Source organism: Cucumis sativus, chromosome 5 (assembly GCF_000004075.3).
Source record: "Cucumis sativus cultivar 9930 chromosome 5, Cucumber_9930_V3, whole genome shotgun sequence".
Taxonomy (NCBI): domain Eukaryota; kingdom Viridiplantae; phylum Streptophyta; class Magnoliopsida; order Cucurbitales; family Cucurbitaceae; genus Cucumis; species Cucumis sativus.
In genome coordinates, this window is record NC_026659.2 from 24,309,308 (window position 1) to 24,333,889 (window position 24,582).

Sequence of the window (24,582 nt, forward strand, 5' to 3'; positions counted from 1 at the left end):
TTGTGTAGTATTTGTTTGGAAAAAAAAACCAAAATGACATTTTTTTTTATTTTTGTTTTAATTTCAAAGGTTGCCAACAAATGATCGATTTGTACTCCTTTGTGGTTAGGGCTGGTTTGAACATTTACTAAATCGACTATAGTCAGTGATCAAAAAATGGGTTGATGCTTACCTCCCATATAGTGGTCTATTACAATCTATCACATACATACCGTATTATTTTGCTATATTTGTAATTATTTTAAGTCAACACGAGAATTGTAGTAGTTGGTAGTTCAAACGACTATACAAACCTACGATAACGCCTACCCTTTTACTATTTTTCTACTTATTATATCTCTCTCTTCTATCACAATGTTAACTATTTCAAATAGTTTGATCGAATATATGCAACACATCGAACAATAATCATTAAGATGCACAAAATTATAATAACCAGCTCAACGCACAAAATGTCCTGGAGTATATCTAAATTTATAAAGACTTTAATTTATTTTATTTTATAAACTTGATAATATCAGTTATAATTCAACATTTTTCTTCAATTTTTTTTTTTATAAATAATGTGATTTTAGAAAGTATTCTCAAAAATAGGTTTGAGTCAAAAACTATTCACAAAAATAAGTGAGTTTGGACAAAGTCGTGGACCTCGATTATATGTGGGTCCCACATCTTATTCCTTTTCATTATTATGTATATATATACTAATTCATATACCCTCAATTAAAAAACATATTTACTCATCAAAATTAATATCAACTTTTCAATTTCAATTTATTTGTTTTCTTTTAATCTTTTATTCTTTTTTTTTATATATTAAATGTCTTAATATTCAATTTTTATTATTAAATTCATCTTTCATAATTTATTTGGATTACTTCTTAATCAAAATTATACATATATTTTTTTCAATTTATTTTTAAAAACACATATATTAACAAAAAAATATGTTATTAAATAAATTAAAATAATAATAATAATAATTGAGAGAAGTTTAAGCTTACTCCAAAAATAATAACAATTATCTAATTGATAATTAAATTAGGAAATGTAAATTTAATAAGAAAATTTGAATATTGAAATATTTAATATATAAAAAATTGAAATTGAAAAGTTGATATTAATTTTAATATGTAAAGATATTTTTAAAATTGAGGGTAGGAGAATTAGTATATATATAAAATAATATGTGTTTTTTAAAAAGATTGAAAAAATATATATATTGTGGGGCTCACACATAATATATATTATATAAATAATAAATGAAAAGGTAAGACATGGACCCACACGACAACATCACTCAAGTTGGACGGGTCCAAACTCACCTATTTTTGTCAATTGTTTTGGCCCAAATCTATTTGCAAGATACTTTCTAAAATCACATTATTTTAGAAAAGGGTTCGAAATTATATTGTTATATATATTTTTTAATAAACTACAGAATATAAACTATTTATATACGAAAATATTTTCCCCTTAGTGAAGTTTACGTGTGAAAACGATTGGTATTAGGTTGGTAGAGAACAACAACGTAAATTTAGAATTTTATTATACTTTATAGCTTTGGTAAGTTCATTCAACAGTTCATCTTATAGACTATTTAATACTTCATTCTCATTTTTTCTTTGGTCCCTGCTCAAGATTTTGGGGAGGTTGTAAAAATAGTAAAAAAAATATTATAATATAACTCGTATCACTTCCATTTTCAAAATTACAAAAATAACATATTTAAAAGTAGATTATCGTTATATTACTGTCTAAATACAATCATATTTTGTATATGTAAAAATAGATGCGTTATAAGCTGTTTTATTTTGTTTTTTTTTATCATTTAAGGTATTTTTTTCAATTTTTTTAGGTGTGATACACTATAATATATAACTAAATGTGTTTATCATGACATAAAAAGATACATTTAACAATATATTATAGTTAACGCGTGTTGTCTTTTCTTAGCGTTGGGTGTATAAAAAAAGATTATGTAAATAAAGAATAAATCAGGTAAAATATTATACATTTAACCAAAACTTCTAACACACACTAGCTTTGATTTTTGTTTTTTCTTATTTGATTTTAATAACACATTAGGTAGAAGAATGACTTCAAAATCATTTGTACAAGTTTATAGTAACTAAGTTAAACGAAAGTATAATAAACTAAAAGCTAAGTTAACGAACTGAAACAAAGTAAATAGAAGACGGTCGATCGGAGGCAAGGACATGTTCGATAAGTTTTAGACCAATATTGATCAATAAAATTTTCGAGAATAAACTGGTCAAACAAATCAATTTACACCTTTTACAATTGGAGTCAATTTGAACATTTACTAAATCAATCGTAATTAATAATAACAAAAAAATTTATGATAATAGAATCGATGTCATTACATTTTCTAAATTGCAAAAGTAACAAGTTAAAAAATAAAATAATTTTTTGATAGTCGTAGATATATCTAATTAGTTGTTATATTTGCAATATGCAAAAAAAAATGTACTATAAACTTTTTCTCGTTGCTTTTATCATCCGACTTTAACCTACGAAGATTATGTTAGTGAATTGAGTTATATTGAAGTTGATTTAAAATAAGTTAAAATTAATATTAATATTGGTGGGAGATATTCCATTGTTTCTTTCCCTCGTGTCCGTCCGTACAGAAGAAACCAAAATGAATATTCTCAAGAATCGTTGTTCGTTAATCACAATGGTCGAAGTTCACCGTCAACGAAGAAATGCATAAATTCATTGCCAGAAAATCCATAGAATCCATATCCGTTCTTCTTTTCCTCCTACATGGACGATCTTCCCCCCTCGTTAGTTCTCGAAATCCTGAATCGATTGGCGGATTCCGCCGATTTAGCTCGGTGCCGAGTGGCTTCCAAATCTATCAATGTTCTCTCCCGTGACGTTAGGTCAGTGAACCTCTTTTGTTCACTGGATCGCTATCTCAAGTCTAGGGCTGCGGAGACGAAGTTGCTAGTAACGCCTTTCAAGGTCATATTGAAGACTTTGGTGAATGAATTTTTGGCTCTTGATTCTGTGTCAATTGGTGTAGAGAAATCACTCGGACGGATTTCGTATGAGCACGACGATGTTGAGGATTGGTCTGATGATTTGTTCTTGACGGATGTTGGCTACGCTAAGGAATGGCTGCCGTCGATTGGGAAAAATTTGACGTCCTTGTCTATCGTTGATTTTTGGGTTCAATCTTGCTGGAGGCAATCGAAGATTTTGGCGCTAATTACTTTGTACTGTGAGTTTGGCTATTGAATTGCTATATATGTGTGTTATATATTTTTATCAATTTCATCATATAACTGTTTGTGTTCATACGAAACTCTAGACAAAAGTAAAACCCACGTCTGAAAGACTGAAACTATATGACTTTTTTTTTTTTTTTTCTGTCTTTCCCTGAATTTTTCATAACATTTGAATTGGTATGCTAGCTGATTGATTCTGATCAATAAGAATATGCGACGAAGAAACAGGAAAATATAAGGGATGGCTGTGAGGACGCAGAGGGGAAATATGGGATATTGGGAATGGTTAAGAATTTGTATAAAAGATTAAATTTGGTTCAACGAGATTGAATTTATGGGTTCTTTTGGATAAAAAAAACATTTTTATTCATTGAATAAAATATACAAGAAGATACAGAAGGGGCCCATTTTACATGGTTTACAAAATTGTTTCCAATTTGCTACAACAAAGTTCAAAGGATGAACTCGTAGTGACTGTAAATTTTTGTACACACACAAAAAAAAGAAGAAGATTGAATTTATGGGTTAAGGGTGTTTTTACATGTTATCAAAACAGAAGATACTCTATTTGAGCCCATGTTCCCTGGTTAATATACGAGAACTATTTCAAGTGCTGGGATGAATAAAAGATGTAGCTTAAGTTGATTTCAGTAGTAAATTTACCAACTTGTCAACATTGAAAGTGTGGTAGACTGTGACTTGTTACAACACACTATTTGAAGCAAGCCAGTTCTTAAATCTTACGTATGGTTTTCTCTGATGTGATGCTTGTGATAGTCAAATCATGAAGGTCGTGTTTACGGGGTTTGGCCATAGCTGAATGGATAGCATAGGCACACTTGGCTTCTGAAAATGGAAAGGAGAACTGGAGAAGGACACCGAAAACGAAACTCCATGGTGTGTGTGACCTATGAAAGACCAAAGTTTGATTAGTGAAATTATATATTTATATGGTTGAGACTAGTTGGATAAGAGGAGAAAAAAGAGCAGGCTTAGTCCCTCAAAAGGCATCTTCATAGCCCTCCCACCACACGCACTCTCGCATGGATAAGAGCAGAGCAAGCACTGAGAAACAATTGGCGTCTGCATGGATTTAGGTTAGGAAAAGAGAGGTTTAGTTTCAGAGTGAAGCCGAGTATTTGGTAATTGGTATCCTAGACTAATTATATTATTATTGTATTTGTATGTTGCATAAAACAGTAATTGTTAAAGAAAGATTTTAGTTTCCATTAACGGAATGGAACTTGTCATTGAAATTTACATCCAGGTAGATGTAAGATACATTGAGTTGCCTGATACCAAAAACTACTAGTTTCCATCCATTTGAAGTGATTTTGGTTATAATCTTGGTTGGCTGTATTTTTTATTCAAAATATTTCCATAGCATTACATTTTCTGGTTATTGTTCATTATTGACCTTCACTTATTTTTGTAGGCTGTAATCTTCTGGAACTTGAATTGAAGAATGCTTGGTTGTCAGTGGATGGACTGCATAGAATGAACTCCCTCAAATATCTGACCCTTGAATTTATAAGATTAGATGATGAAGATCTGAGCGAGCTTAACAATAACTTCCCGCATCTTGAAGTTCTTAATTTGATAGGGGTTGGAGGCCTAAATGAACCAAAAATTCGCCTGTTGCACCTTAAAACTTGTAAATGGACAGTGTCGAATGCTCCTGTTTCTCTGTGCATATATGCACCAAGCCTTTCAAAACTTGAACTGAAGTGTGTCAAACCAAAATTTCTTATCATTGAAACTCCCATGTTATCTGATTTCCATTTTTGTCTAGAAGATGCAAGTGGGTTACAAGTAGATGAATTTCCCTGCTTGAGAAAGCTTCATCTTCATTTTCCACGTCTTCACAGTCTCATCACAACATTTTCATCTGCTAGAACTTTAAAGGAACTCACACTGGATACGATGCAACGTGCTGAATCTATTGAATCTGTTAAGTTTTGCCTTGATACAGTGTTTGAAATATTTCCAAATCTTAGCTTTCTTAAATTGGGACCTGGAGTTTTGTTAGAAGCAGAGACTTTTTATCAAGCTGAAGGGTTGGAGGGACGGATGGGCATGAGAGATTTGAAAAAGAATCTTTCTAACCTCAAAACCAACAAGATCGAGTTAAAACTTCCATTTATCATTTCCATTTTGGAAAAATGTACCGACTCGTTCGATATGACATTGCTTCTCTATCAGAATGCTGATTCTGACATTACTGGTGGAATCATGTCAAAACGTGCAATTAATCACCGAAGGCCAAGATGGAGATGGGAACTGTGGAAGGAAGGATCAAGAGAAGCATGGGCCAAGGGAAATTAAACTGTCCAGTGTAATGGACAATTGTCATAGACTCATAGTTGTGTACCAAACTTTCGCTCCTGAGGGTTCAAAGCTTCACAAGGAGGAAATCCATCTGTAAGATTACCAAAAAGTTCAGTAGATCAATGGAATGGCCCAAAAGCAATCTCAGATTGATGTCAAGTCTACAAATTTTCTTTCGATCTTCAGATCTTTGCTTGAAGTTGCCTGTCAATATTTGATTCGAGAAAAATTCTTTGCTGCTGCTGAGAAATATTACATAGTTGAGAGATCTGAAAAAATGGCCAGTTCTTTTGCAACTTCATTTAATTATTAATACCCTACAAGTTAGCCTCCGTAATTTGCGTGGATCAGTCATCAGTGTGTATATATTTTCAGCCAAATAATGACATTTGTTCCTTTCACAAGATTAGATATCTGATACCTCTTATTTGGATAGGGAATGATTAATTTGTATCATAAACAATTTCATCCGTGAATCTGAATGCAATGCTCAATGTGTGTATGGGGTTACATACTTGAAAGTAATTCTGACAGACATAGGGAAGTTTACATTCTATTTAGCAGCCATGGTTGTATACTAATGAACATGCAGGTCACTGACTGTGAGCCTGAGGATAGGAGATAGAGAAGAGCTGGGGAATCATCGTGATGCTGCTCATGATCTCAAAATTACCATGCCAGAATTCCAAGCTGCTATGAGCGCCACCCTTTCCATTTAGTCAACCCAAAAAAGGTTGTGGGTAAGTTTTTGTGCTGTAAGTGCACGGATGAAATTCTATACTACAGTAGTATAGAAAAGCTTTCATACCACCACAGTTAATTGTCTGTTAGAATTAGTGCATTTAAGAATACTACTAGGTCCATAAATCATTAAATGACATGTCGAAATATGGATAGAAGAAGTGTATACTACTAATTTTCTTTGGTAGTGCAGGGATGGAGTGGCACTGCCATGATGTTAAATTGCCATCCAGGTTGGTTAAGGTGCTGGGAAGAGACAAACCAGACAAAGGTTTGTTATTACTTTCTAATAATTTTTTAAATAAAAAAATTAATTTTTAGTATATATTTTCTTTTACAATTCAACACAGAGTAGTGATTTGAACCTAGGGTCCATGAGGTATGGGAATGGGACTACATCCAGCAGCATTGAATTGACCTCTAAGATTGACAGTTGGTGCTGGATAGCCCAGATATGTTTGTGCCATTAGACGATATCTTATCTTGTTCACATCGATTCGGATAGGGAAAAAAACATAAATATAAATCTAGATCATGCTTATGTGCGTGTTCCCTAAACAGAAACCATTCATTGAAATGGTGAAAAATGAGATACAAAAAAGTGTTCCTATCAGGAAATAGTTTAAAAGAAAAGAAAAAAAAAACATCTTCATTGAATGCGATACCTCTTGTGCATATTTCTATTGTTAGTTTGCTTGGAGTTACGCCATCTCTAAGAATCCTATTGAGATTGCAATGGAATCAAAATGTTGTTGAGTTAGGATTGTTACTTTGAGAACACTTGGTCTTCGAGTGGGCTAAAGGAGTTTTTTTAATTTTTGTCAAGAGTCATTTCGATTCAGTCTCCAGACATTGTCGGTTTTCTTTTTCTAAATGGTCTGTTGCTTACTTTTGATTATGATATTTGATAATAGTATTCAAGGTCGACGTAGTATTGATATGACCATTTTCAAACGTTGAAGGATCAATTCTTTATCGTGCAATTGAACCAATATACTAACATTTCTCTGTTATGATTTCATTATTGAGCAAATACTATAGTTGATTGACAAGAATTCTTCCATTTCCAGCTGGGAAATGAGTTCAATGCATTAGGTTAAGAGCGTCTTAACTTTCAGTGACATCTAAATTACATTTCTGCATTTCTCACTCTCCCTTGGTCTTTGAGGTTCAGAATTTTGGGTATTTGCAGCTACTAATTCCCCTATGGTTACATACCTGAATTAGATTGGCATCAATTTCTTTTATAGGTAAGCTGTGGGCTAAAATGGCAATTTTAGTCCCTTCAATTTTATGTTGGTTATTAGTTTCCAATTTCATGAAGTTCATATCATCTTTGTTATCAACAATTTTAGCCAGCGAAGTATGTGGTATCTTTATTCAAACATTAATGAAAAATCAAAGTTGTAGGTGTACATCTTTTATAATTTTACAACACATACGATTACAATCAAAGGTAAAATTGTAAAAAAAATTAATTGATTAAAAAAACAACATTACCAAATAAAAATTAAATCCATAATCTATATTTCAAAAATGTATTGTCTCAACAAAAAAAAGGTTTAAAAGGAAATTAAAAAAAGAGTAAACATAAGAAATTGAAATAAATAAATAAATAAAAACGAAAAGAAAAGAAAGAGAAGAAACTGTTAAGCAGGAAGTGAAATAATAAAAAAAAACAATATCCCTTAAAAAAATTCTAAATTTATTTATAAACTCACCCTTTTTTTTACTCCTGTATTAAAATATCATTTTAATCTTGCATGTTTTTAATAAATTGAACTTTTAATAAATCTGAAGCTAAATTTAAGATTCACTATAAAAACAAAGACCTAAAATAACCCTCTTTTTAAAGCCCACTATTTATCCAATTAAACCAAAGATAATGAGAAGTAGAGCAAATAAATAGGAGAGAAAATTTTAAAATAATAGATTTTACAAAATATTGTTAGTGATTAGAATTTTGCTATTTTTAAAAATGTCCCAAAATAGAATTGATATAACACTGGGCCTTTCCATTCACTTTAATTGATACCCCTCTCCCAGGAAAAAAAACAAAAAAACTTATCACCTAAATTTTAATATACTTCCTAAATAGTAGATATCATTAAATAATTTAAATAATTAGAAATATATATATTTTTTATTACAATGGAAGAACTAAGAATACTGCCAAATACAAACGTAAAAAATAATGCAATTTCTTCTTTAAATTATACACACTTTTTTAGCATCATATGATCCATTTCATACCCAGTTTGCCACATCAATAAATAAAGAATCAATTATTTTATTCAATGAACCCTAAACCCACAATTCTTTAAATATTAAAAGAAACCTCAGTACCCCACAAGATATCCTATCCAGATTTTCCAATATAATTCATTCCGGCCAAAATATGTCAAAAATCACTTTCTTACTAATATGAACATATTTCAACTAATATAAATATATATATTTTTCCTACTAAAAAGGTCATAAGCTCAAATATCTACGCCCTATTTGTCGAACGAAAAAGAAAAAAAAACTCTATCTCATCGCCAATTATCAGCATTTTGTAATAGTAAAACATCAGATACAAAGAAATGGGAATAAGATCAACAAACAAAAAAAATGAGAATGACAGAAGAATAGGAGAAACCTACAATAAACTATTTGAGTTTCAATTTATTTCATAGATTGCAGCTTTTGCAAACAACTTCACTATAAAAGAGCGTGGGGAGTTTCTGCTGAATTGTACAATACCGTAGTTTCTCAAGGGGATAAAGAGAAAACATTATTAACAAGAGACGTGGACTGCCAAGCAGATTCATGCACACACGATGAATAAAGTGACATCGATTATGTATGCTTCCGTACTATACCCCGAAGAAAACATGATAGGAGGAGCATTGGAGACGAGATGTATTCCGTGGCAATACATGCGTACCTTAATGCTTGCAATCTTCCCCGATGCTCGACTAAAAGAAGTTTATTTGCATATATAAGATTGGAATGATCTCTCTATCAACTGGTTTGAGTTGCCTTTTGTCGTTCTGCAAGTTGACCTTCAAGGAACTTCATAACAGATTCACGCTGCGAGTACAATATAGAAACTCCATCAAACAAGGTTAAGTATCAAGGCGTTGTTTGAAAGTGATTTTGAAATTGTTCAAAATCACTTTTGTAATAGAGTTTTTTTAAAAATAAAAAGATCAAACTATTACCTTTCATGTAAAAAAACCACTAAAAGACAAAATTCATGTGTAAACATTTTGTTAATTTTTTCTATTTTTTGATGATTTCCCTTTGTAAGATTCAAAGTAACTTTATCATTCACATTTACACTTCAGGTTTCAGGATGCTTTTGAATCTCACAAAAAATGATTTTAGCAATTTCAAAATCATTTTCAAACATATTTTATAATAAAAGAAAGGAAGCAACAAATTGTAGTCTTACTCGGTGTTGAAGAGCTGGATTCTCAGAATTCAGTGATAATGATTCCAACAACTTAATGCCTTCCTGAAATCTATCAACTGCCATATCCTCATTTCCTAGACCACTGTCTACATCGGCCACCTTTGCAAGCGAAACAGCCACATCTAGGATCTGTAGCAACCCATAGAAAGGTTCATAAGCAATACAACCATTTTGAAATAGGAACTTGTGAAAGGATTTCGTTTAAAGGTTAAAGTACATGATTAGCCCTTGAACTTTGAAGTTTGTATTTATTTGGTCTTTGAAATTTTAGATTTGTCAAATAGATCCCTACACTTTCAATTGCGTCTAATATACCTCTAATTTTTTAAAATTAAATTAATTGATCTATGAAAACTTTCAAATTTGTGTACCAAAAGAAAAAATCAAGGTGCCAAGGACTAGATTTTTAGTTTTGACAGCTCAACGACTAAATAAGAAATCTAAAGTTGCATTCCATAATCCAAGTCATTGTGAACACCATGTGTACCACCTAGGCTAGATATCCTACCACATTGTTCACAAACATCGAGATTTCCTTCTCGAACCTGTAGGCATTTCTTTCTAGAACTCACCAGTTATTGGACTCTAGGAAATTGCCAACCATACACTACATTCCTAAAGGGTCGACAAGTAAACATATGCACTAATTATCTAGACTACGGGCATGTTTGAAGGATTAAAAATATGATTCACAGTGATTTTGAAAATAACAAAAGTGATTTTAACAATCTTCAAATAGCCATTCTTTTTAGTAAATTCTAATACTAGGAGAAAACCTATTGGGATTTCATTGATGACAATGCTGTTCATTAAATTCTTCTACTCATTCTTGGAATTTACTTCTATGGGATTTTCCATTCTCAATTGACAAGTCATTTTCTTGGGCAAATGACGCAGGCCAACATTCACCCTCTAATAATCCACAAAGAAATCTTTCTTCAATATCAAACTTGGTACAAGTTCCCTCAACAGAAGAGTGCAATGCCCTCAAAAAATGTAATAACTAAAAGCCAATACTTAGATCGGTAACCCAGAAACTTATAATTCATAAATATTCAAATTTTCCCTACTAATTTACTACAATGCTACAACAAATTATAAGGGAACAACTTGACTAACTAAAAGCCAATAACGATAACTGAAATTAATTTTTTTCATAAATATTCAAATTAATCCTTCTAATCTTCTACATCATATTGATTTGAGTTCAACAAGGGAAATTCACTCATTTAGTACTTTTGTATAGAACATATGCCTTAACTGGTTGAGTTGAGTTATGCTCAAACTGACTACCACATCAACTTGATTTCTCTAAGTATGCCAGTATTAAATGGTACAAATATGCCTCCTTTTTTAAGCATGTGGAATGCAAAAGAAAGAAAACAAGTCGGTTTTGCACCCTTGTGCTCTTTTGCTAGTCCATTCGGAAAGATTCCTCAAGCTTTTTATTTCACTTAGTTCAAGATGCAGTTGATGACTTCACAAATTAGTTTTTGTTCATTACAACTTCGTGGTTAATTCTATATGTTATTCATCTACAATGGCTGATGAATTACCTTAAAAGAACAAAGGTTGTTAACCCAAAGTCTAGCCAAGGTTTTGTTATGTTTTTTTCCTGCTCTAATTTAAGGACATTGAATTGGACACCATTGTGATTTAGTCCAATTTGTACGATTCACTATTTCAAATTGAACATTTAATGTTATTTTCAATCCAGAGCCACAATATGAATAGACTTGACTTTGTTTCAAGTCAACCCATATGACAAGTGTATCGTACAGGTTTGATAAGCACTGAATAGAACCAAAATCACTAAAAGCTTCTAGAAGTAGATAGCGTATAGGACATGTTATATTTTAGGGTAAAAGATTGCATATAAGAAATTAACAATCACAAACCTGAGCTGGATCATCTGGATGATGCTTGCTCGCATCTTGGCGAACGTTAAGAGACCGGAGATAATAAGATCTTGCAGCTTCGAGGTCTCCTTCATAATACTTTAGATCGCCAATTTTATTTAGTGATACAGAAAGTGTATGAGTGATCTGAAGGGAGAAACAAGGGTTACTGAGTATTGCAAACACAAGCAGTTAAAAAAATTACAACATTGACTCACAAAAGTTTCAAACAAAGAACCTCGTGAGTCTTTTCAGGCAGTTTTGAGAGGAATTCTACACTTTCTTCAAAGTGCTTGATTGCGGAAGCAGCATCTCCAGCTGCTCGACTGTAAAATTGGATCAAATAAAAAACTTTCATCAGGAGTTTCAAACAAAGAACCTCGTGAGCTTTTGCACAGTCATCAGTATACTCTCTCATGCCACCCCCACCACCACAACACATACACCAACAAACACTTGTCAATAACTAACTAAATTAAATTAAATTGCTTAAAAAATAAAATGTAAGACCCTTAGAGACACGTCTTGTTTAAAAGCTCACCACCTAAGACAATATTGAAGGGAAGCTACATTGGAATTTATATGTCCCATCATAAGATAGAGAAGGTACCAAACATACCAACAATCACCAAGTGTGCCTAGAACTGCTCCAAGCTGTGAGCACAGTTCTGGTGAACTGCCCATTTTTTCTAATTGATCTCGAATGTCTTCAACACAGACAGTGAGCCTGGATTTGGCACTTTCAATATTCTGGGCTCGAAATGCCTGGAATAAAAAGCCAGATTGTAAAATTTTGAGATACAAAAACAAAAGGAATCTTTATTTTCTGTACATGGTGTTAGGATAACTGTTTTCAACAAGATGGTTTTTCTTGCTTCATTTTGTGTTCTTATGGGTGAAACTGCTTATTCTATTCTTTATTATTACAGAAACAAAGAAAAAATAACATTTTGGGCTCAAAGAAAGGTCTTCCTAATGATCCATCATAGAAATTAAGTGGAGAACGTTGTCATATTAGCTAATTGGTACACATTTTGATAAGGTTTTAAGATATTCTAAAACAAATCCGCCAAGCAACCACTCTATCATCGCTCTAATTGTGAATCTAATGTTAGTGTCAGTACTGTGGAGATTGACTTTCAGCATCATAGTAGCTTCTGTGCAGAATATATAGCTGAGGATTTTGCTTTAGACTAACTAACAAGGCGTCCGGTCAGCAATTTAAAGAGATTCCCTCTTTTGTTCCTGAGGGTAGTCAAAAAGCTTAATATTCTTTGCTGTTTTTAATAGTCCAAAGTAGAAAGTGTCCTAACATACAAAAACATTGGAGTAATTCAAAAGGCCAAGTTGTAAAAATTGACTTCTATTTTATTACGTTTTTTATGAAAATTCAGTATGGCTACTATTTTGTAAGAGTTACCACGTCTGGCATTTATGGTGTTGTTGATTGGTGTTTGAAGAGATTTAGATGTTCTTAGCAATTCTGCCCCTTGTTGCTTCGATCATGATAAACTTCCTTTTGGTTTAGCCTTTAATCTAAAGTTCGTAAACGATTCTAATCAGTATGGACAGGAAGGTTGATGTTTTGATTTTTTAGCTTCTACAAAGACCGGGTTGTTGAGTTCGTTTGCAATTCTTCTTTTATTGATGGTTTGAGTTGGACACAGAGCTTTTCAATCCTAAGGCCGTTAACTCCAAACTTTGAATTAGTTTTCTAGATTCACGATTGATTGATTACATTTTGCTTATCTTCTGGAAAGTTTGGTTTTGATTTAACTAGTCTCAAGATCTTACTCTATTTCCATACCTTTTGTGGGCTTCTCTTCACAGACAGGATATATATCTTATTTGGACTGTTATCTTATTTCTGCCCTTATTTTCACTTTCCTTGTTCACTCCCATAGTCCCATGTGGAGTTTGAAGTAATTTTTACATTCAAATAAATAACAGCAACTTCTATACGTTCTAAAAGAACGAGGAATATTACCCTCATGGCTTGTTGGATCAAGAAAGCACCCCTCTCCATGGACACGTCTTCATAAATCACTACTTTACTTTCATTAACTTTCTCCTGCTCCTTGTCTGAGTTCACCTGGGGTCTCTTGATTCTGGCATGACCTTCAATGAAGCGATCGACCGTAGCTTGGAGATTGTCGTCTGCTTCAATCTTCTCGATGTCAGCTCCACACAGGGGACAGTCATTAAAACGCGAAATACAAGCTCTAGATCAATTAAAAAAGAAACAAACAAATTAATGACGTAAGGGATCTCGAAAAGAAAAGGGAAAAAAAAACGAAGATAAAGAAACATAATAGTTGATTAATTACTTGCAGAAAATGTGAGTACAGGGGACACATCTGCTGCATTCAAAAAGAAGTGCCTGACAAATCATACAACTCAGAGGGCCAATCTTGAAAGTTTGAGAATCATATCCAAATGGACACTTGCCACCGGCTCCAGCAGCATCAGCAACATCTTTCTCCGCTCCATTACTCTCCGCCTCAGCCTGATTCTTCTTCAATGAAGAAGCATCATCCGAACGAACAGATTTCGAAACGGGACAAGCAGACTCGGATTGCGGCTTTCTTGAAGAAGCGTCATCAGAACGTCCGGATTTCGCGAAAGGACAAGCAGATTCCCCTTGGTGCTTCCGTGAAGAAGCATCGTCGGGCCGGGCAGATTTCACAAAAGGACAAACAGGAGTCATCTCGATTCTGGACCGATCTCCCACTAGAACAACTCAAATTCAGAGCTTATTTTTTGAACGTAATCGAAAATTGAGAAAACTCGACCGATTCAGAACACAAAGACGAAAATGAAATCTGAAAATCAGTGCCCTAAGAAGCTCGAAGGAATTGAGAATCCCCAAAACTATGAAGATTTCTACATCCGATGTCGGTATCCGAATCGCTTCGGGTTGGCGACCACCAGTCTTCTCAAAATATCCACGAAATGATTAATTTTAAGATTGACACGTCACTGTTCAATAAAATAAATAATGCAATCCTTCCAAATTTTATTTTAAAAAAATAGTAGAGAAAAAAACTCATTGTGTTTTTTATTTAAATTTAAAATTTTAATATTATTAAAATTTGTGTTTAATTGTGAATTTAAAAATAAAATAGTGTATCTCTATTTACAATTTCTGAAAACAATATCTAAAAACAAAGAAAACAAATTTATTGTTTTTGAAAAAATAAGTTGTTTCTTGTTGTTTTCTAAAACTGTTTTAAAAATTAAAACAAGCATACATTTAAACTTTTTTTTTTGTATTTTTTGTTTTTTAAAAAAAGTGAACATGAATTATGAACAAAATATATCATGAACTTTTAGTATGTGTTAGATGTAAATATCCATTAATTTATAAATTGATTTAATGTTAACTAACCCAAAAGAAAAACCTCAAATAACTTTGTAATGGAATTTACCTCTTTTTCTTAACATACATCCATATTTTAAGGGTTGGAGGGCATTGGGTAAACTGAATCTCACTCCATTAGTAGGCCATTTTGATATAACCTTAAAATAGCTATTAATTTAAAAGCACATAATATCCATACATGTTTGTATTTAAGTTAGTTGAATTCCCATTTTTTTTATTAGTTTATAGCATTTTGTTTCTTTATATAATTTAAGTGACATAGTATCGTGTGATTTTACAAGAATTTGACATTAATACAATCAATTTTATCATCTAAAAATTCAAACAAACAAGTAAGTAAAAATACTTTGTGAGAAAAAAAATTACTAGACATCCTAACAAGATAGATTGGAACAAGAATCCCTCATAATTAATTCTCAATCACTAAAACCCTAGCAACTTGATTTCAATCCCAACGGTCAGTAAAACAATCTTAAAAGATCAAATATTTTGAAATAAGAACAGATTTCTTGCCCCAAGGTTCAAACATTTCACGAAACAAGATAGATCAATTTCAATTGAATATTCTGATATACATGAGAAAATGCTTTGTGATATGAAAACTCTGTCAAATTAGAATTAGAAATCTTATTGAATAATAATGAGAACTCTTAATTTTCAATCAACCAATACTTTCAAATCTTAGTATTTAATTTTGCAAAAAAAAAAAGTAGTGTTTGACAAATTAAAATAATACATTTTAAAAAAAATCATTTATAAAATAATTTACTTTGAAAAAATATTTAAAAACCAAATTCACGTATAAACACTTATAAAAAAATCTAACACGTATTTTAAAAAATAGTGTTGGTAAAAGAGCATTATTCTATAGTAAAAAAAGAATGTGATGGGATTGGGGACATAGATTTTGTAATTTCAACGAGGTGATAAGCATCCAACAATTGGGTATGAAAAATTGTTTAGCAACATTGAGGGGTCTTCTCAACGACCTCATGAGCAAATTGATAAATTCACATGGTGTTTGAGCAAATGGAACCACTTTTCATTCAATTTCAATCAATAAGTCATTTTCTTTGTTGGCATAGGTAACACCAATCATCGTCACACAATAGAATACAAAGAACAAGAAAAATCACTAAAATTTCAGAACGCTTTTTCCCTTAGAAACTTTTGTAGAGTAATTATAATATGTTTATCCAAAACAAAGCTTGATTCTCAATACAAAATGCAAAAAGTAATCAATTAAACAAAGCTTTATATCTTCCCAACACCCAAAATCTTACTCTTTCTTTCTAAACTTTTCCTCTTTCAAACCTGTTACAACAAACAAACCCAATCATACATTAACAACAATGTATTTAGAATACATTCTCCAAGTCTGTACAACAAACAAATGTTTAGAAAGAGTGAGTTCTTGGAAGAACATGATCTAAAGGAACAGTAAATCTGGTTAAATTTCAAAAAATCACAGTTCAAAAGAGAATAATGATATATAACAGTGTACTAAACATAATCTGATTAGGTCTTTTAATATAATAAAACTGAGCGGCCAAACCCTAATTAAGTAACAACCATTGTACTAAACATCAATTTATAATATATAACAGTGTCAATTTAGAACCTTAAATTAGGTTTAAATTGATAATTGGTGCAAATTTAATTATTAATTTGAATTTTAAATTAATATAATTCTTTAATTTCACGATAGTTTAAATTAATATAACTATTAGTTTAACGTTTAAAATTTAATATATAAATTGATATTTTTTTCAATAGTTAATATGAAAATGATCCACATAACATAATCTCAACATTTTTAACCTAATTTCTTTTTCAAAGTTTCAAATAAATTTAGTTATTTTAAAAAATAAAATTTTATGAATAGTTGAGAGAGATTTGAAAAATAAACATTATGATGGAAGATAAAAATGAGTGTTTACTGAATAATCGAAGTTGAGATGGTAAAATTTGATATGAGCCATCAAATTGAAACCAAACCTAAAATCTCTCTAGGTTAAAACAACAACATTTTAAGACTTATGGGGTGCTTGTTTTGCATGAAACATATGAAGTTTGTTTTCCATGTTCCACTATCGTGTAGGTTTTTTAAAGGTGTATGAGTTTCTCTTTATCTCTAACTTACTGCTTCTATTTTTGTCTACAAGTTTAGACGTTTTTTTAATCATCGAGGATGGATTATATTGTTGAAAATCTCAAGGACTCAAATTACTCCAAAGTTATAAATATAATCACTATCATATATTGCTTGTAGAGTCGTTAGAATTTTTCATAAATGCTAATGAAACTATAGTGTCTCTTCATCAATTTTTAGGTAAGTTAAACTTATTATATCTCAATGACTCATCTTATGAGTCTTTTGATGGTGTGCACTATATTAGTCTAACAAGCAAACCTAACGAGTCATGTTGGCCCCTTTAAGCGAATACGTGAAACATAAAATAGTATAATAGATTTTTGTCATTTAGTAGATTGTTTTTCAGTGATGATTTGAAAAAAAAAAAACCATTTTTTATACTTTCTAATTAGAAGTTTTTTTAAAATAAAAAAATTGAACAAGACATTAAAAGTTAAAAAAAATTACATTTAATTTGATAAATATTACATCAAATTTTCTATTTTTGACCATTTCTATCTATTTAAAATACAAAATTAGAAATTAATATATATATATATATATATATATATATATTTTGTTCTTAATTTAAAATTTATTTTTAAAATGTAAAGGTTTAATTGTCTAAAAGGATTGTCTTCCGACTTCCAGTTTCAATTGGGACGGGCAGGTGCGGCTTAGCTTGGCTGCCGCCGGCGTCTCAACTCATCCATTACTTCTACTAACCTTCCACTTCCAAATTGTTTGTCTTTGAACTTTGAACTTTACTTCCAAATCAGGGTTTCAGTTTGTTAAATCCCTAATCATACCTTCAAAACTCGTGTAAATAATCCCGAAAATCACTTCCATTTTCCTTTCGTCGTTTTGACCCTCCAACTTTTTTTTCCCCCAGCTGCTTCATCTCGTCCTCTCCGCATGGTTCAGGTATTTCATTAATTACAAACGCGTATAATGTATTTCAAACTCTGAGTTCAGCTTGGATATTATAAATTTATAATTTGTTTTCTTTATTTCAAGTTTCCTGTTTTTGTGTTAAATATACTGGTGTTGGAATGGGTGGGGGATGCTTTGCAATTAACTGATGAGAGAAATGTGATGATGAAAATAAATATTGAATTTAGATTGATTTATCTGGATTCAATCTTGATTCAAATGGGGTAAAGATTTCATGCTCTCACCATTCAATTTTTAAAACCAGCTTGAAAATAATGATGGCCATGTTCTTCATGGACAGCTTCTTTAATAAGAAGAGTAATGATGGGTCTTATAGGATTGGCTACTTTACTTATTTAGCTCATTTGTTTTTAGTTTCCGGTTCTTCATGAGGAGTGCATTTTCAATTATAAGTTTCTGCTCCAAGCTCAACTTTAGAAGAAAAACACCATGTAGATATTCTGCAACAGCCAATTCTGAATTGTCTTCTTTCAACCATATGGATGAGGACTGCACAAACTATGATGTTAACTCTGATGAACGAAGTTATGTTGGCAATGAAGTTGAAGTTTCTAAAGGTCAAAAAACTGATGAGGATGAAATGGAAACGATAAAATTGATACTTGGGAACCGTGGGTTTAATCTTGGTTCGTGTCCGAAACAATTGGAGATCATAAGGATTTTGGACGTTTTATTTGAGGATAGTTCAGATGCCGGACTTTGTCTTTACTACTTCAAATGGTCAGGATGTTTATCTGGATCTAATCAGTCGCTGGAGTCAATTTGTAGGATGGCACATATTTTGGTTGCTGGGAATATGAATCATAGGGCAGTTGATTTAATATCACACCTTGTTAAAAACTATGGTTGTACAGAGGGATCTTCAAGCATATTGTTGAAAGTTTTCTGTGAAACGCATAATGGAAGGAAAACTTTGGAAACCACATGCAGCATGATGGTTAACTGTTATATCAAGGAAAGAATGGTAACCTCTGCTCTTATCTTGATTGATCAAATGAAGCACCTTAACATATTTCCTTCTATATGGGTATACAAGTCGGTGATAAAAGCTTTATTACAAACCAATCAGTCAGGCATGGCCTGGGATCTTCTAGAAGAAATGCACCGGCAAGGTGTAAGTTTAAATTATTCAATTAATTTATTTATTCATCATTATTGTTCAGAAGGTAATCTGGGCAAGGGATGGAAAGTGCTTTTGGAGTTGAGGAATTTTGGATCTAAGCCAGATGTAGTTGATTACACAACTGTGATCAACTCACTTTGCAAAGTCTCTCTGTTAAAAGAAGCCACCGCCCTGTTGTTTAAAATGATTACTTTTGGTGTCTCTCCTGATTTAGTTACAATGAGTTCTATTATTGATGGTCATTGTAAAGTAGGAAAGTCAGATATAGCTTGTAAAATACTAAAGTACTTTAGGCTTCCCCTAAATATTTTCATATACAATAGCTTTATAACAAAGTTATCTACGGAAGGAGACATGGTAAAAGCTTCAAAAGTTTTTCTTGAAATGACTGAGGTGGGCTTAGTTCCAGATTGTATTAGTTACACAACCATGATAGGAGGTTATTGTAAAGTGGGAAACATAAACATAGCATTTTCTTACCTGAGCAAGATGTTAAAAAGTGGGATACAACCATCTGTTATTACGTATACTTTGTTCCTTGATTACTTTTGTGAGTGTAGAGATGTGGAAATGGCTGAAGTTATGTTTGAAAAGATGATTGTTGAGGGTTTAAAACCTGACGTTGTCGTGTATAATATATTGATGGATGCATATGGAAAGAAGGGCTACATGCACAAGGCTTTTAAACTCCTTGATATGATGAGATCTACAAATGTTACTCCTGACGTTGTGACGTATAACACTCTCATTAATGGTCTTGTTATGCGAGGGTTTCTTCAAGAAGCAAAGGATATTCTAGATGAGCTCATCAGGAGGGGTTTCAGTGTAGATGTTGTCACATACACTAATATCATACATGGATATTCCACAAGGGGAAACTTTGAGGAAGCTTTTCTTCTTTGGTATCATATGGCTGAGAACTGTGTAACGCCTGATGTTGTTACTTGCAGTGCTCTTCTTAGTGGGTATTGCCGAGAAAAGCGTATGGATGAAGCAAATGCACTATTTTGTAAAATGCTGGACATTGGGTTAAAACCAGACTTGATATTGTACAATACTCTAATCCATGGATTTTGCAGTGTTGGTAATGTAGATGAAGGTTGCAATCTGGTAAAGAAGATGATTGAAAGCAGCATCATTCCAAACAATGTTACTCATCGTGCACTTGTCCTTGGATTTCAGAAAAAGAGAGTTACGGATCCAATACAGAGTGCCACTTCTAAACTCCAAGAAATCTTGATTGCATATGATCTTCAGATTGATGCCATTGGATATATCTAATGTTGGACAAACAAGATGATCGCACCATTCTGCTTCTGCATGTGATAAACTTCTCATATGCATGCTGGGTTCTGTTATATGTATGCATTCTTTCCCCTATCTCATCAATCATTACTTTAATCATAAGCAATAGCAGAATCTTCATTACCTTAATCATAGCACCAGTGGAATTTTCATTTCAGTTGAAGCGATACGTTTCCTAATCTACGTTGATTTATGGCACTCATTGATCAGGTATTTAAAATGGCCTAGCTCATAATCCTGAAGAGGAAAGAAGCTAAATCAGAAAATGGCACTTTGCTCTTCTGTATCAACTCTATCTTCCAAGCCAGCCCCTGAAATCATACTCAAATATTTTGAATCGATGGTTTCGGGAAAAATATCAAAGTCTCCGGCTCCGAGTTGCTTGGAAAATTTGATGAGAAGAAGCAACGCAAGGAGGCTGAATCTGGCAAGGTTTTCTGAGATTGAATCAGGTAATCTTGAAGGGATTTTATGACACTACTTTGGGCTTATTACATGCTATAACTCGAAATTGAAATATCTAGTTTCAACTTTTAACGTTGCATGTCCCTTACCGGGTGTTAAATTTTTTTCTTATGGATGAGCTTAGAATGCCAAGATACAAGGAAGCCATGCCTACTCCATCTTCTGAATTGGAAACGTTGAGATACCGTTTGGTAACTATTTTATTTTTGATTTTTTGTTTTTGAAAATTAAGCATATTTTCAATTCATTTTATACAATGATTTGCATCTTTCTTAAGTATAATGATTGGACTCTTAATCAAATTTCAAGAGTAGAAACAAAATTTTAAAAGCTACTTTTTTTTCCCAGTTTTCAAAACTCAGCTTGGTATTTTAAAACATTGATAAAGATAAATATCAGTAAACTTTTAAATTAAATAAACGAGTTATTTGGGAAATCAAGTAAGCTTTTGACACCATTTATCTATAATTCCTATAACTCTTTTGTAGTTTGGGCTTTGTTTGATGACCATTTGGATTTTGGTTTTTGGCTTTTGGCTTTTACTTATTAAGCTTATAAATACAACTTCTACTCGTTTTTATTCTTAGGATTTAGCTAGGAATTTAAATTTTAAAATCCATTCAGAAAAATGGTAGGAAAACAAGCACGATCGTAAGAAAACTCAGATGGTTATCAAATGGGTTTTCAGTTAACATCATTATGCATAGACAATGCCAATGATTTAGCATGCTACACATATGCAGGGCAGCATGGGCGATCCTACTGACGAGGACGAACAAAAATGACCATTTGCCCTTCTGAACTGTTAAGTCTAGAAGCGGATTATCGTTTTGATCTGGTAACGTTTCTTCCAATCCACACACATTGTATGTTTTTTAGGTTCTTTTAATTTTCTGATTTGGCAAAGGAATAAAAGCTTTTACTTGCAAATTTTAACCATGGAAACAAGACCATATAATTGACGCCATAATAGAAGAGATATAACAGAATGTCCATAGATTGGCTCATGCACTATCTTTTTTCAACATTTTTATTCTCCATTCCTTCCTATGTTTCTTCTCTTTTCAGGAGGATCAGCATCACAACATTGGAGAAAAGGCATTGAGGATTCCAGTGTTGTCTTATCTAAAAGTTAATTTTTATTTTAGTTCTAACCACCATGGGTTAGCCTAGTGGCTATTGAGAGTTACCTATTGGCTTATAGAAAATAAATTTTCGTCAGAGTGATCACTCAGAATTTAATATCTTGTTACTTTCACAAGTAAATGTAATAAGTTCAAGTAGTTTTCTCCATGTAATAGTTGAGATACGAACAAATTGAACGATGCCCAAAGATGTAAAATAATAATAAATTTGACCTAAGTTTATGATAGGGGTTGTCTTCATTTTAATTGGATCAAGAACTCTCGAACCAGAAAATTAAATAGCTGGAAGAGAGTTGTCGAGTTGTATCTCTTTAGCTTTTTCATGTTGAACTTGTGAGATGACTTACATAAGTTGCCACTTTTTTTCTTCTCTTCTTCTCGGCTTTTTTCTAGGTTGAAATCATGCATGAATATAGTGAGTGTTTGGGAAAGTCTACGTGTATAATGAGTTATCTTGTAAATCTATAATATGGTTGTTCAATATGAAGAAATTTTTGGGATACTCAATAATATAATTACTTTTATAATAATAAGGGTCTTTAACTCATAAGACCTAAGTTACTATATGATATTACAAAACAAACACAAATTGGTAATATTTTACACAAATGGGTCATAATATTACACAAATATAGGCCCAATTTACATATTTGCCCATTAGGCAGTTTTTTAACAACATATACCTATTTTATTAATATAGAAAATAAGAGGAAATAATGCAACATTAAAATAGGAAACTTATTTACCGTTTTCTCACTTTTCATATTCAACGAAAAGCTTGCCATTTCAACAGTCAAGGAAGTGATTCGAGTTTGGGGTCTTCTGCCATGAAGTTGAAGCGTTTGAGCGATCTCGATTGTGAATATTCTCCGACCAGTTAATTTGTTTTTCGACGGCCGAAAGATACAAGGTTAGGTTGTATATATTATACACATATTGCATTTGGTATATTACATAGATTAAAGATGGTAGTAGGAAAATGAAACGAAATAAAAAATGTGATTTTGCATGTGTTATATACTCTGATTTATTGAGATATCAGAGCGAAAATGGAGTTTTTTAGGAACGTCGCATTAGAGTTTTTCATATGGATATTGGGTATATCTGCAATTTTCGTTATATTTTGAATTTTAGGGATGAACTGAAATTTTGAGTTTGATTTCTTTAATTTACTTAACTGAAGTTTCTGACGTTATTTAGTACTCTGATTTTCTTTGACAATGCAATGTCCTTTAAATATGTTAAATGTTGGCAGGGTAAAAAATGGTAAGACGAAGTGGAAGATGTCTTGGGTCAATGATGAAAAAAGTAAGAAAAAACAAAGATAATTCAATCTTTGTCGATGATTCTGAGGTATATTTAAGATTAATTGATATGATCTGTTACTTTATTGACAAATGCAAATATATTCTAAGTATATTGTATTCATCTATATCATAGGATGAAAATGTATCATGTTCTAAACAGACTTGTGAAGAAAATCAAATGGAATTCAAACCTTTACAAACAGTGTACCCAGGGGAGGATGAATATGATATAACATGACCAAATGGCACTCAAATTGTTCTGTACGATCAAAACTTAGCAATATAAGAAAAACAAAGGTAGAAACGTCAGTTCAAAACATGGAAGCACAAGAAACAGAGGTTAGTTAAATTGTTTTATATATTTTATAAACATAATGTTAAAAAATTTAGTTAATATATATGTATATAATAAATGTTGTATATATTTCATAAATAAATGTACTGATATATAAAGATGTATACTTAATAGGATCTAACATGATGTATACTTAGTAATGTATTGGTATATGATGTTATATTAGAAATCGGAAGGATCAAAGAACATCGAATTACCCGTAGAAGAAAGTGATGAATCTGACGAGGTATATTCAAATGGAAGCAATATTATTTTCTTTATTATTGTTAACTAGTACGGTATATTTGAAATATATGATTTATATTTTACAGGATAATGTATCGATATTGAAAAGAAAGTTGTATATAGAAATGAAGAAGTCGAAAAGAATTTCTCAACAATCTTAGAAAAAGAAGAGAAAGTTGTCAGATGCGGACAAAGCTAAACAAAGGCATACTGGAAAGAAAAAAAAGTAGAAAAAGATTTGAAAAAAAGTGAACAGAAACCAAATACATCAAAAAAATCAAAAGTGCAAAAAGAATTGAAAAGAAGTGTAGAATAAAAAAAGATATAATTTATATATACTGATATATATCATTAGATGCATTCACTTAATTAAATTTGGTATTGATTATATTGTAATGAATATTTATAATGTTAACAGAAAGCAAATATGAAAAATAAGACCGTAGAAAATAGGGATGCAAATGAAGATTTAAAGAAGGTATTTTATGTCGTACATCATATAT

At 31.8% G+C, this 24,582-nt stretch overlaps 3 protein-coding genes across 4 annotated transcripts; 2 read left to right on the plus strand and 1 right to left on the minus strand.

The window, feature by feature from the left end:
• The first annotated feature begins 2,635 nt into the window (after positions 1-2,635).
• LOC101211192 (F-box/LRR-repeat protein At4g29420) lies at positions 2,636-6,120 on the plus strand. The gene is made up of 2 exons (XM_004147043.3): positions 2,636-3,250; positions 4,693-6,120. Exons 1-2 carry the CDS (start codon positions 2,791-2,793, stop codon positions 5,580-5,582), a joined length of 1,350 nt encoding a protein of 449 aa, XP_004147091.1. The 5' UTR covers positions 2,636-2,790; the 3' UTR covers positions 5,583-6,120.
• Positions 6,121-8,860: 2,740 nt separating this feature from the next.
• Positions 8,861-14,639, minus strand: LOC101210945 (protein NCA1). Its single transcript, XM_004147042.3, has 7 exons — positions 14,012-14,639; positions 13,672-13,906; positions 12,304-12,449; positions 11,923-12,010; positions 11,685-11,831; positions 9,766-9,915; positions 8,861-9,401 (listed from the first exon to the last, which is right to left on the minus strand). Exons 1-7 carry the CDS (start codon positions 14,389-14,391, stop codon positions 9,333-9,335), a joined length of 1,215 nt encoding a protein of 404 aa, XP_004147090.1. The 5' UTR covers positions 14,392-14,639; the 3' UTR covers positions 8,861-9,332.
• A 3,176-nt stretch (positions 14,640-17,815) lies between these two features.
• On the plus strand, positions 17,816-22,543 carry LOC101221164 (pentatricopeptide repeat-containing protein At2g19280). Of its 2 annotated transcripts, XM_011657211.2 has the most exons (6): positions 17,816-18,124; positions 18,509-20,638; positions 20,793-21,034; positions 21,172-21,238; positions 21,791-21,885; positions 22,116-22,543. In XM_011657211.2, exon 2 carries the CDS (start codon positions 18,522-18,524, stop codon positions 20,556-20,558), a length of 2,037 nt encoding a protein of 678 aa, XP_011655513.1. In that variant the 5' UTR covers positions 17,816-18,124; positions 18,509-18,521; the 3' UTR covers positions 20,559-20,638; positions 20,793-21,034; positions 21,172-21,238; positions 21,791-21,885; positions 22,116-22,543. The 2 variants fall into 2 exon arrangements, with proteins under 2 accessions (XP_011655513.1, XP_011655514.1); XM_011657212.2 differs by lacking the exon at positions 21,172-21,238.
• The last annotated feature ends 2,039 nt before the right edge of the window (positions 22,544-24,582 follow it).